General features: G+C 40.2%; 1 protein-coding gene across 8 annotated transcripts in view; it reads left to right on the top strand.

Annotated features, from left to right (window-relative positions):
• The window catches only part of LOC101893717 (protein furry), a 353570-nt gene that overhangs the window by 62498 nt on the left and 276396 nt on the right, over positions 1–14676 (top strand). For all 8 annotated transcript variants that reach the window (XM_059131613.1, XM_059131609.1, XM_059131611.1 and 5 more), the window contains one exon: positions 4691–5809. In XM_059131613.1, the coding sequence (XP_058987596.1) occupies positions 4691–5809 (1119 nt within the window). The remainder of the gene's footprint in view (positions 1–4690; positions 5810–14676) is intronic.

Consider the following 14676-nt stretch of genomic DNA (forward strand, 5'->3'; position numbering starts at 1 on the left):
CCAAATGTTTAGGGGTTGAAATGGACCAAATACTGAAAAAATGTCGGATTTTGCAGTAGCTATACAGGTCGCAATTATAGACCAATCGACGCGGAATTTCGGATGTAGCTAGAGTTTAGGACGGGGAAGAAGCCTACCAATTTGGGTGGTCATCGGATAATATTTAGCGGGTAAAATAGACCATATATTTTGTGTTGAAAAAATTCAACATTTTTCATTAAACCGTCACAAAGCCATGACAAGGTTACTTCTGACCTTTACATTGATGTTAACATCCAACAAATCGGATATATAGCAAAATATGTGCGATATATATGTTTATCAAAGAAGATATGCTTGAAAGATCTCGAGAACGGCTGAACCGATGTCGAGAACGGCTGAACTGATTTCGACAGTTCTCATTAATTCTTTCCTGCCAAGAAAGAAAAAACGTCTATAAAAATCGCATAAAAATATCTCTCTAAAGATGAAAATATTGATTTTGTAAAATTTTCTCATATTTTTTCAATTTTGTCATATTTTTGGCATATTTTCATTTTGAATTCAACATTTGGTAATATTTCTACAGTTAACAAAACTAAGTAGTTATGACATCCGAATATCATATACAGATCGCATTTATGGCCCGATCCTTACGAAATTTCGCATGGGGATAAGATGAGGGCCAGAATAGAAGCTTACTCTTTTTGGAGGTGATCGCCATATATTTAGGGGTTGAAATGGACCAAAAAACTGCAAAATTGTCGGCAGGTCGTAATTATCGCCCGATCATCACGCACATTTGAAAGGGGGTTACCGGACATTGCAAAAGCCAAGCAGTTTTGGATGGCCATCCAAAAATATTCAATGTATGAAATAGTTTGCCAACTTTTGTAGACAAAATACGAAAATGTCCATTCCAGAGACTTTTTAGAGAATTCACAAATACAGGAAAGACGCACTTCTGACTATTTCGTTAACGAATATAGTCAAATGTCTGTATCTCATATAGATGCGTTTCAGTCAAAAACCAATAATAAATGTTAATCTTTTGCCACTTCTAAGAAATTATAGGTCTTTGGGAAATATTGGTTCCAGATCTAGGAAGACCATTTAAGTGCAACATCTACCAATAAATTGGAAATGAGCAAATTAGTTTAAGTTGCTATTATTCGAAAATTAGAGAACGAAGCCTGATGGTTTTCTTTTATAATTTGTCACAATATCTTCTGGAATTCTTTCAAGTATCTCGCCTATATAAACTGTATCGTTTATTATAGTGTTGTAGGGTATCCAACGGTCGACCCCGCTCGACTGTAGCCTTTGCTTACTTGTTTTAGGTTAAAGTTATGTTTCATATTTCAATTCAATTTTCCTGCAAAACATAATTTTAAAAGGATAACGTCAAAGACACAAATATTTTCCATCGAATTTCACTATAAGTCGCCATAGAATATTTTTGCCTTGGAATGGGCCAATATAGTCCATTTTGTATATATATATATATATATATATATATATATATATATATATATATATATATATATATATATATATATATATATATATATATATATATAATATTTTGTTGTTGCAAAATGGTCAGGCTTATCCCTTTATTGTTGTTTTTATAAAAACAACGTTTGTTTATCAGTGGAGAACGATGGTAATGTTTACCAGGGGGTAAGGCAGGGAATTCCTAGGTTTCGGAAGGAGCCACCAATCCTCATCAGTTCCCTTGTTTTTGTCTGGGATATTCTCCCCAGAAGTTATTTTAAAAATAACTTCTATGACAAAAAACATTCTCCATTCTCCACTGATAAACAAACGTTGTTTTTATAAAAACAACAATAAACGGATAAGCCTGACCATTTTGCAACAACAAAATACTACGGTATCCCGAACAAATAAGCCACACTGTTCTATATATATATAATATAATTTTTTTAGGTCCGATACAAAATGGACTATATTGGCCCATTCTGTCGGAATCTATTCCATAAAGGGTCAACAATTTGAATAATCATGGCTGAGGATATACATTTATCGGCAAAACCGACAGATTCTTTTTTAACTAGTTTTTTATACCCTCCACCAAAAAAAGTATTGAGGGTATATTAAGTTCGTCATTCCGTTTGTAACTCATCGAAATAATCATTTTATCAGCGTAAAATTCTAAGACGATTTAGTCCGTCCATCCGTCCGTCCGTCTGTTGTATTCACACTACAGTCGAAACGAATTAAGATAGGAAGCTAAAATTTTGCACAGATCTCTCTTTTGTCTGCAGGCAGGTGGTGCACGATGGTCCACGATATCGTATATCCCCCATATAACTGTACCCCCCTATATTCGGTGTTTTGATGATGTTGGCCACATTTTTCAACGGAATTGTCTGAAAATCCATACAAGGAGTTCCTTATGGGTACTTTATACCTCGGAAGAGTATTATCTATATCGGTCCACGATATCGTATATCCCCCATATAACTGTACCCCCGTATATTCGTTGTTTTGATAACTTTAAACACATTTTTCAACGGAATTGTCTGAAAATCCACACACGGAGTTCCGTGCGGGTCCTTTTACCACAGCACAGAATTATCCATATAGGTCCACGATATCGTATGTCCCCCCCCCGATATTCGATATTTTGATGATTTTACCCACTTTTTTCAACGGAATTGTCTGAAAATCCACACAAGGAGTTCCATGTGGGTACTTTATACCTCAGCACAGAATTATCTATATAGGTCCACGATATCGTATAGCCCCCATATTTTAGCCACATTTTTCAACGGAAATTGTACACAAGGGGTTTTTGTGAGCACTTTATCCCCCGACAGAGAATTCTTTATATAGGTTAATGATATCGTATAGCACCCATATAACGGTACCCCCAATATTCGGTATTGTGATGATTTTAGCCACATTTTCAAATCGTATTGTCTGAAAATCCACACAAAGAGTTCCTTGTGAGTACTTTACATCCAGACATAGACTTGTCTTAATAGGTCCACAATATCATATATACCCCCATATATCGGAACCTTCCTATAATAGATATTGTAAAGATTTAAAAAAAAATTAATGGATTTTATTTTTTTGAAAATTTTCTAATTCGTTCCAAATGGTGGAGGGTATTCAAAGTTCGGCCTCGCCGAACTTACTGCTTTTTTACTTGTTTTTATGATGTTTTGCGATGTAATGTTTATAAAAGCAAATGTCTTTAGTGTCGAAACTCTCTCTCTCTCTCTCTCTCTCTCTCTCTCACTCTCGATATCTCAAACCACCCTTTGCATTCAAAATTTTATGTATGAATAGTTTGTGGTTTAAAAAAAAAAATAATAACACAAATTCAAGAATATGCCAGGCACAGCTGTCCATGGAAAAATCAGGAACATGCCAAATTTAGTCCGCATACACGAAGAGTTTTCTTTCGGATTTATAAATTTCATAGCAAAAGCCAAGCGTGTAGGAAACTGCAATATTTTTAAGTTGAGTGAAGTTTCTGTTTCCATACTTCCCCATAATAATGGTATCCTCGCCTAATACTATAGCAAAGGCGTTGTGGGACACAATCGTATCCCAAACTAAACCGATTGCAATATAATTTGACAAAATTTATTTTTGGACCAAATTACGTCACACCTTCACACCTTTGATTAAATATACGATATCGACCGAAAATGTACATGGGAGACATATCCACACCTCAAATAATGTCAATATAATTTGGACAATTTATTTTTATCCCGCAACACAGGGAATCGTGTTTGCTGCATCAAATATGTGAAATCGGCCGAAAATATATAAAGGAGGCAAACCTCAACCGATTTCAACATAAATTGGATTTTTTGGTAGTAAATTTCGGCACTTCTGTCACACATTCTGAATTTGTTTGGAATCGGACATACATATCGTTTTTGGTGCACATGAAATCGGTCGAAATATATATGGAACCTATATCCAAATCTGAACCGATTTCAAAATAATTTGACAATTTGATTATTATTTATAACTCTTTATTCCAAATTTCATTGCAATTTTGGAGCATCAAATATGTTTGGAGAATCAAATATGTGAAATCGACCAAAAATATATATGGGAGCTGTATTTAAATCTTAACCGATTTCAATAAAATTTGTAACATTTATTTCTGTATCAAATTCCGTCACACATTTTGAATTTCATTGGAATCGGACATACATATCGCGTTGGGTTCATCAAATATGTACAATCGCCCAAAAATGTATATTAGAGCTTTATCCAAATCTGAACTGATTTCAATATAATTTGACTAATTTATTTTCTGATCAAAATCCCGTCATATATTTCAAATGTCATTGGAATTGAACATACATATCGTGTTTGGTGCATCAAATAAACGAAATCGGTCGAAAATATATAATAGAGCTATATCCAAATCTGAGCCGATTTCAATATAATTTGGCAAATGTACGTTCGTTTTAATCGATCAATAGATATGTGCATATAAAATCTAAATATTGGGGAGGTATCCAGTTCCAAGTTTTTATAGCCTATGTTACTTTCAGGCGATGTTGTAGTATACTTGGAAATTTTCAGGAAAATCTGCCTAGCGGTTTTCGAGCCCATAAATTACAAACAAACATACAAACATTTCCCTCTTTTATAGATATAGATTTGCCATATTTTGATAAACACTCTCTTTTCTCTCCATTCTTTTTTCCAGTTAATTCTTAATCCCGAACGGATGAGCATTGGTCTACGTGCTTTTCTTGTTGTAGCCGATTCGCTGCAACAAAAAGACGGCGAACCTCCAATGCCGCGTACGGTGCCTGTCCTACCGTCGGGCAATACACTGCGTGTCAAGAAGACCTACATCAATAAAATGCTAACCGATGATACGGCTCGCAGCATTGGCATGTCCACATATTTTCCACATGTGCGTCGTGTCTTCGTCGATATTCTGCGTGCTCTCGACGTTCACTATGGACGACCGCTGATGATGACAAATACACAAAATCAAAACAAGGAACCCGACGAAATGCTATCCGGCGAACGTAAACCACGCATCGATCTCTTTAGGACCTGTGTGGCCGCAGTGCCGCGTCTAATACCCGACACAATGACACCGCAAGAATTGGTCGACCTATTGTCGCGCCTCACCGTACACATGGACGAGGAGTTGCGTATGCTAACACATCAGTCGTTGCAAACATTGGTTATAGATTTTCCGGATTGGCGTCAGGATGTCGTGCACGGTTACACACAGTTTCTGGTGCGCGATGTCACCGACACTTATCCGCAACTATTGGAGAATTGTACACGAATGTTGTTTGTATTTCTGAACATATGGCGCTGTGCCATCAATGTGAACGGTAGCAACGGCAACAATAGCATGCTGAAAACCCCCACCACAGTTGCAAGTTCGATCAATACCACACAGGCTGGTATAGCTACACAGGCTGTGGGCATGGCTGCATCGGTTGCCACCAATATTGTGGGCAAAGACACAGCCACCAGCCAATTGTCAAGTGCTAGCAATGTGAAAAGTATTACAAATACCAATTCAAGTGCTACGTCCAGTATTACCTCGAGTGGCATGTCGAGCATTACTCAAGCCACGGTCATAAACTTGGCGGATAGTGGTAAAAAGAATGAAATTCCCCTGGCTACCACGTTGCATTTTGTCGAAGGCTATGCCTTAGTACTGCTCTGCAGTTATCGTCCATATCTACGTAAATTGGCCGCAATGATTTTGAAAGAAGTGAAAAATCTCATGAAGGCATTGGGTATACCGGAAACAGAGCCGCCGCTATTGGATGTTATTGATAAGTGTTGTCCACAGGTAGGTTTTTTTTTGGAAATTGTTTACAGTGGTTATTTTTAAACCCTCCACCATTCTATGGAGGGTATATTAAGTTTGTCATTCCGTTTGTAAATCCTCGAAATACTAATGGTAGACCCTGTAAAGTATATATTTTGGATCAGCGTCAACTTTTAAGTCGATTTAGCGATGTCCGTCTGTTGTAATCACGATATCCTCCGAACGAATTGATATAGAAGGCTACAATTTTCCACACGTGTGTATTTTGCCAGTTTTGCGACCAGCCTTTGGAAAAATACATATGCAGGCCCACGCGTTCGTATATCCCCCATATAACGGTACCTCTCGATATGTTGATGAACTTTTTTTACCGGAATTGTTTCAATAGCCATATAACGATACCTCCTATTATTCGATATTTTGACGATTTTAGCAATATTATTCACCGGAATTGTTTTAAATTTCGTATTTAAAGTTCGTAATGGGTACTACAACCTAAACCAGTAAAGAAAGTCTTAAAGTCGCTTTGCTAATTTAGTAGAACTGCGCATGGGAGAATTCAATCATACACGCTATGATTATAATTATAATTTAAAGTTCAAAAGAATAAATATGCAGAAGCATTTGTATCTTTTAAATTCGGACTTGTATTGCCCATTTGGTGCACAATTAATTTGAAATCGGATAAAAATATAAATGGGAGCTTTATCCAAATCGGAACCGATCTCGATAAAATTTGGCAAAGATATTTCTGAGCTGGAGTGCATATTATGGGAGCTATAGCTATATCTGAACCGATCTTCACCGAATTTGACATACTAGCTTCTACAATCCCACGGCAGCGGGTTCTACGATACCGGATTGACCAGAACGTCATCCACCACAGATCTGTCTCGGTGCGATGTAATGGATGCAGAGAGTGGGTGCACTTCAAGAACTGTTCCGGATTAAGGCGTTTGCGAGACTACAGCGAAAGGGATTATGTTGCGACTTGCTGCAGTAACGTAGTCCCCAGCGAGTCCTCTTCTTCGTCGTCCTCGTCAGAGACGTCGTCGGAGTATGGCACTCCACCGCAGTCTCCAGAACAGCAACCAACACCGCAGCACCTAACGCCACATGTTGCTGTTCCAACTCCGGATTGTGCATCATTCTTGCAATTCAATTGCAACGGACTTCGAGGCAAAATAAATGAGATAGTGGAATTTATGAGTCGGAGGAATATTAAGATCGCAGCGGTGCAGGAAACCAAGCTGAACGAAAATTGCAGCCTACAACGTTGTTATGGTTACAACGTACTAAGGAAGGATCGCACCAGAAGTGGAGGTGGGGGATTAGCGTTCCTGTTACACCATTCTGTTCAGTACAGACCTATCTCGCTTGAGCTAGTCTCTAGTGACCCATACATGGAATGTATGGGGGTAGCAGTCAAGTGTGGAACTGCCGAGGTAGAGGTGCTTAATGTGTATATCCCGCCGATTAATAGCTGTGAACCGCGTTATTTGCCTGATATTAGCCCATTATTGGTAGGCAATAACCGCCTGGTACTAGGGGATTTTAATGCCCACCATGAGTTGTGGCATTCCGTCCTAGGTAATGACCAGAGGGGATCAGTGCTGGCAGAGCAGATTGACTGCTCCACATTCTGCACGGTTAACGAGGATGCCCCCACCCGAATAAGAGGAGAGTGTCACAGTTCGCCAGACTTATCCATAGTGTCACCCGGTCTGATAAATGACGTGACTTGGCAACCCGTCATTTCTCTTGGCTCAGACCATCTCCCGATAATCGTCTCCATAAGCAGGTCGCCCGATTTCATAACCTCTGAACGCCGCACTTTCCTTAACCATGGGAAAGCTCACTGGCCAGAGTTCAGAGAATTCACCAACCGCCGCTTCAGAGAACTGCCCAACCCTTCTGATGTTCGGGTAGCAGAAAGGATTTTCCGAAACATCATCAGAGCTGCAGCCGCTCGCTATATACCTACTGGTCGAATACCCGAGATAAGACCAAACTTCCCAGCAGAGGCAGCGGGATTAGCAAACGAGCGTGATGATCTCCGTCGTGCCAACCATACTGATCCTAGAATCATTGATTTGACAGTGGAAGTCAACCGGTTGGTACAGGAGCATAAGAGGAAAAAGTGGCTAGACCATCTGAAGTGCTGCAACATTGGAACCGAAATGAGTAAGCTGTGGGTAACGGTTAAGTCGCTCTCGAACCCTGGAAGAAAGGATGATAGGACCTCAGTCACTTTTAACGACGTAACGGTGACTGATCCGAAGAGGTGCGCGGAATATTTTAACCGACAATTTGTCGAGCACCCCGAGAGCGATAGGGCGAAGCGAAGAGTACTACGTCGTATCAGATCTCTTCCCGCCGAGGAGGAACCACCACAGTTTACGATGGATGATGTTGCAAATGTCATCCGTAACGCTAAGTCATCCAAAGCGTTGGCGGACGGAATCTCAATGGTAATGTTGAAGCAGCTGGATACGCCGGGAGTCGAGTACTTAACGAAAGTTCTCAATTTGTCGCTAGCCACCCACATAGTGCCCGAAACCTGGAAAATGGGCCGGGTGGTCCCGCTACTGAAGCCAGGCAAGGATGCCAGTAAAGGCGAATCGTACAGGCCGATTTCGCTTTTGTCGCCAGTAGTAAAGACTCTTGAGGCTTTACTCCTCCCCAGCATTAGAGGAAGCTATGCAGTTGCCAACCACCAGCATGGATTCCGTCCACAACATAGTACCACAACAGCATTACACGCCATTTCCACACATATTAGTAGAGGACTGAACCAGAACAGGCCGTGTGACAGAACAGTGTTGGTAGCCCTTGACCTATCAAAGGCATTTGATACGGTCAATCATGCCACACTGTTTGAGGACGTACAGAGAACTACCCTCCGGCTAAGTTTGAAACGTTGGATAATCAACTATATGTGTGGACGCCAGTCGTACGTGGAATTCCGGAACAAGAAGTCCAAAGCCCGTAGAGTGAAACAGGGAGTTCCCCAAGGCGGGGTGATATCTCCGGAACTGTTTAACCTCTACCTTTCCGGAATTCCTCGCCCTCCAGACGGCATTGAGATCGTAACGTATGCGGATGATTGTACGATCATGGCGTCGGGTCCAGTGGTCGATGACATATGCGAAAGGTTGAACCCCTATCTCGCGGAGCTTGCCGCATACTTCCACGCGAGGAATATGAAAATATCCGCCACGAAATCAACGGCCACACTCTTTACCACATGGTCTGCGGAGATGAGAACACAGCTGAATGTTCAGGTCGAGGGGAGTCTAATACCGACCACGAACTACCCCAAGATTCTTGGGGTAACGTTCGACAGCATGTTCAAGTCGTCCGCGCAAGCCACAGCTATCTGCGACAAGATGAAAAGTAGGAACAAGGTCCTCAAGGCGCTAGCCGGCAGCACTTGGGGTGCGGACAAAGAAACCTTGTTGACCTCTTATAACGCGATAGGTCGGTCTGTGGTCAACTATGCGGCTCCAGTGTGGTCTGCGAATACTAGTGCTACGCAGTGGAAGAATATCCAGACCTGCCAGAACGCTGCCCTGAGAACTGCGACAGGGTGCCTCCTCATGACACCAGTGGACCATCTACATGAGGTGGCGAAAGTCCTTCCCTTACGTCAGCATAATCATATGCTTTCGTTGCAGTACCTGCTTGGGTGTTACCGTGAGAGTCATCCCAACCATCATATGGTGGATAACTCTCCCCCACCCAGGCGTGTCAGGAAGGACATACATGATCTAGAGAGGGAGGTCCAGCGCTACAAGAGAGAGCCTCTAGATCAAGAAGCCTATCAGGCAGGTCTGAGTGGCATTCACACCGATGCAGTCGCGGATGCTATTAGCAGTTATAAAGTGAATGCCGTCCTCGGAGTCCACACCCCATCCATTGCAGCCGAAGAACGTCAGCTGCCTAGACAAACCAGGGTAGTTTTGGCGCAATTACGTTCAGGATGGTGTAGTCGCCTCAAGTCGTATTGGGCACGAATTGATGAAGATGTGCGTGACGCCTGCCCGGCGTGCGATACAGGCCCGCACAATACGCTACACCTTTTTAATTGCTCAGCCAAGCCTACCCAACTCACTCCAGAGGATCTCTGGCTACAGCCCGTTAAAGTAGCCGAATTTCTCAACCCTGAGCTGGAACCAGATTAGCAGAACACAAACACACACATGTACTACTGCTACAACAACAACAACTAGCTTCTAGACTCAATTCGTTCGTAAGTGCCAAATGTCATCCAATTTGGGCAATTATTACACGTTTGGTTCACAATCAAAAGTAAATTGGACGAAGTTATATGTGGGAGCTATATCCAAATATGAACCGATCTCGATAAAATTTAGCAAAGGTTTTTTCGAGCTTCATTTGATATATTTCCCCAAATATTGTTGTTACAGAGTGCATATTAAGGATGCGGAGGACAAAAATAACAAATCGGATGAACAATATATATGGGAGCTATAGCTATATCTGAACCGATTTTGATCAAATTTGGCATACTTATTTTCAGGTCCAATCTGATCGTACGTGCAAAATTCCATACTAGGCAAATCGGACGATGATATATATGGGAGCTATATCTAAATTTTGACCGGTTATCTCCAATTTCAATAGGAGTCGGATAGGGCAATAAATGCGAACTGTACTTTGTTTACAAAAATACATGGACAGTCGGACGGACGGACATGCATAAATCGACTCAGAATGTTATTCTATGCAGATCATCAAAAGGAACTATATGTCTATCTCGTTTGCTTTTGCTTGTTACAAACAAATGCACAAAGACATAATACCCTGACCACCTTGTGGTGTAGGGTATAAAAATGTACGCATAGCCCCAACGTTTTTAATTTAAATGGGTCTTGAGGATTTTTATTTTAAATTCAAGTTTCTATCAAAAGGTGGAAGGTTAAGTTAGGTTAAAGGAAGCGTGGTTGCCTTTTGATAACCTCTCCACTCGGAGACCTGCTGGTTCATTGTGTTCATCCGTATAAAGAAAGTGGAAGAAGGAAAGAATGGTGAAAAAATGTGAAGGTATTAGAGAATGAAGACAGATCGGATGACAGTTGTTCCTCACCAACCTGTGTCTCGGGTTAATGAGTGCTGGACAGTGGCAGAGCAAATGTTCGATCGTCTCAATTTCTTCTTCGTCTTGGCAATATCATTGTGATCATACTCACCACAGGTTTTAAATCAGATTTCAACAAGAACAGTTGTGACTTTGTTCTCTTTTCCGAGAGTGTGAGCCATATTCTTTTGGTCTAGCCATTTTTTTTTTGAATTTACTCAGAGTAGTGTCTATTAATTACCTGTAGGAAGTGACACAGGCGTGTTTCGACCGAGTTCTCAAGTTCAATGATAGCTGATTCGGACCCTAGCCTAGCCAATTCGTCTGTAGCCTCTTTGCCTGGAATATTGTAATGACCAGGAAACCAACAGAGCTTGATGGACAACTCAGTATTTTCCAAGGATCTCCAAAACAACCTTAGGTTGCAAATACATAAAGAGCATATTTGGCTGGCTTAAGTCATCGGCTGGTTTCTTCGTAGATGAACAAAGGAGCTTTAGGTTGACTTAGTTCGATTTTAGCCCTAGGCTCCTTTGTTCATTTCCGAAGAAGCCAGCCGATGACTTAAGCCAGCCAGATAAGCGTTTTATGTATTTCCACCCTTAGACCTTAAGACTGTCAGTGCCGCTTGACTATGGACGTATATAGTCACCGGACAGCTAACCTTGTTGTTCTTCGTCACCACCATGTCTATCGCTTTTTGACCGCAAAGATTTTTGCCTGGAATATGCTACAGTCGTTTCTTAGCTTGTGGGATTCGCGAACATTAAGAGTGGCACAGAAGACATCAGCTCCGGTTTCGTATTCCATCTTTGAACCGTCGGTATGGACAGCTATGCAGCCGAAAGGTGGATTGTTACGGGCCCAGGCGTCCCTGTCAGGTATGTGGATGTCAGGTCGGTCAAAGCTCAACCGTGGTGAAATATAATCATTTGTGTTGTGCTTTCACTCGGACATTCCTTACACGCCCTAGGATCGCAGAATGTCCAAAGGATTGACTGTGCCATTGGTTTAGCTCTCTGAGTCGACGTCCACACCTAATTGCCTGTTCCTCGACCTATATATATATATATATATATATATATATATATATATATATATATATGCTTAGTGGGCTTACGTATTCTCTTGAAGCCAGGCCGAACTTAGCTGCTTGTTTACTTGTTTTTAATTATGTCTTTTAATTTTGAGAAAAAGTAACAAATCTTTAGAGACATGTCTTATATTTTGGAGTATCTAGGTGTTATCATTAGCAGCTAACCTGTGAGATATCGTGAGATGCTAGTTCTAGTGATTTATTCTGTTCATACAATGAACAGAAGTAGTAAACCTTACCTTTTGAGAGGAAAGAATATAAGAAAGTAAATCAGTTTCGGGAGTGGTAGGTTCGATTTTAAGAAATCATTCGCGGAATCCATTTGGCTTTGGCTTGGGTTTATTTGAGGGACTGCTGTCTTTTTAAAACTGATACAATACGTGCTTGAATGTTAAAAACACAGCAATCCCAATCACCATCTGGTTTATATGATACCTCCGCCCAGGCATGTAAGGAAAAACTTTTATAAGAGAGAGATATATGAGAGATTGACTCAGGCCTATCAAGTAAGACTGAATAGTATACACACTGATGCGATGCAGTAGTTATAGCAGAATACAGTGCGCAGAACACCTGTCCAGCGTGTGGCACAGACCCTTATGGTGTCTTGGATTGGGATAAGGGTTATTTTTGGAAATTCACCATACGAAACAATATGAGCACACTGAAAATAACAAAAGAGAGAATAGTTCCTTTTGGATACTGTTTAAATACTCAAACTCTTAGTGGGCCTCTATCCCTATACACTATACCAACTTTAGTACTTTACGTATGCTATACAGTACGCACTTGCAAAAATGTCGCATTGGAACATATGGGCAAGACCCTTGTAACAACTAAACTCATGGTAACTGCTGTACTAAAAGGCGGACCTGTTATGATAATTTTTGTAAACAGCGTTTCTACATAACAAGAACTCAAGGTCCAAATGTGGGCATCAATGTGATTCTGGGACCTAGCACTGATGCAAATGCTGAGATTTGCAAAGTTGGAACAAATTCGGATTATACTTTCTTTTTCTGTGCAGTAAACTATTTTCTTTGAAAATGTTGGCATTTTGTGGGGAAGTTACCACAAGGAGTGGGCCGATATTGTCCATTTCCGTACTCGATCTAAGTTTGACAAAAATATTGCGATGTACCAAGTATACATCGAATCGGATACTCCCTTCGAGAGTTATAGTGCGCACGAGCCAGCCAGACAGCCGGGCGCCCTAGATCGACTTAAAATGTCTTGAAACGTATCAGGTCCGAAGAGACTTAGGGCCTAAAACCATTATTTCGATGAGGCGCATTTTGGCCGTATCAAATGATATATACCCTCTCTAGTAATATGGTTCAGGGTATAAAAATAGCCTTTTAATTAAACTGTCATATTGCATAAGTTATGAATATACCACTTACATCCTTGTTTTCTTCGTTAATTCTATAGTAAAAAAGGTTAGAAGAAGTCATCAGGGTTTTGAAATTATCTGTAATCATTATTCTAGGATTTCTATGAGAATTCTGTTAAACTATATTGGACCGGATAGCCTAGCACACGCTAAGTACTAGAAGTGAGTAGAAGGTTTTAAGCCTTACAGAAAAAATAGTCTTAAAATTAATCTGAGAAAAATAACCTTATTCGTTAAATGGGTGTGAAGATAAATTGGAAAGTTAAATTGGATGTTAACAGACACAGTTACTTAACAGAGCTCTGTTAAGGACTTAACAGAGCTTTGTTAAAGACTGAGTAAAAAAGAAAATTTTGAAAAATATAATTATTTGTTAATTATTATATTAAAATTTATTACTTCGGTAATAAAAATAGCTTGAATACAGATAAAATAAATAATATGCAGCACCAACTATAGAACAAACCGTTTCAGACACCCGAATTGGCTCATATCTTTATTATGATGTAAAAAAACGGAATGGACCACTGTGCAAAGCCTATAAAACCTGCGCGGATCAAACTAGGCTTAAATGAAAGGTCTCTCCGAGCACTTTCAGCCCATATATAGGTTATAGTCCAAAACCGTTTCAGAGACCCAAATTGGACCCATCCTTAATAATAATAAGGTCCTAACAGATTGAACCACTGTGCAATGCCTATAAAACCTGCCTATGCCTATATAGGCAGAGCCTATAAAACCTGCGCGGATCAAACTAGGCTTAAATGAAAGGTCTCTCCGAGCACTTTCAGCCCATATATAGGTTATAGTCCAAAACCGTTTCAGAGACCCAAATTGGACCCATCCTTAATAATAATAAGGTCCTAACAGATTGAACCACTGTGCAAAGCCTATAAAACCTGCGCGGATCAAACTAGGCTTAAATGAAAGGTCTCTCCGAGCACTTTCAGCCCATATATAGGTTATAGTCCAAAACCGTTTCAGAGACCCAAATTGGACCCAATCCTGAAATTTTGAATTTAAAATCAATTACTTATGGCTCCAACATATAAACTTTAATAACAGATACTTACATAAATTACATTTATTCTGTAAAAAATTCTTAATAAAAATTAAATGCAAAAAAAACATATTTTTTAAAAATAGAAAAACACACCTTCCACAGGATTTGAACTCGCGACGCAAGGCATGAAACGAAACAGCTTTATCACTTAAGCTACCACAAGATCACAACGATGGTGAACTTAAGTTGTGTAGTATTTTTTGTGAAAACATAAACAAGAGTTATTCGTCAGAAA

This window comes from Musca domestica, unplaced genomic scaffold, assembly GCF_030504385.1.
Source record: "Musca domestica strain aabys unplaced genomic scaffold, Musca_domestica.polishedcontigs.V.1.1 9, whole genome shotgun sequence".
In the NCBI taxonomy this organism is placed as follows: domain Eukaryota; kingdom Metazoa; phylum Arthropoda; class Insecta; order Diptera; family Muscidae; genus Musca; species Musca domestica.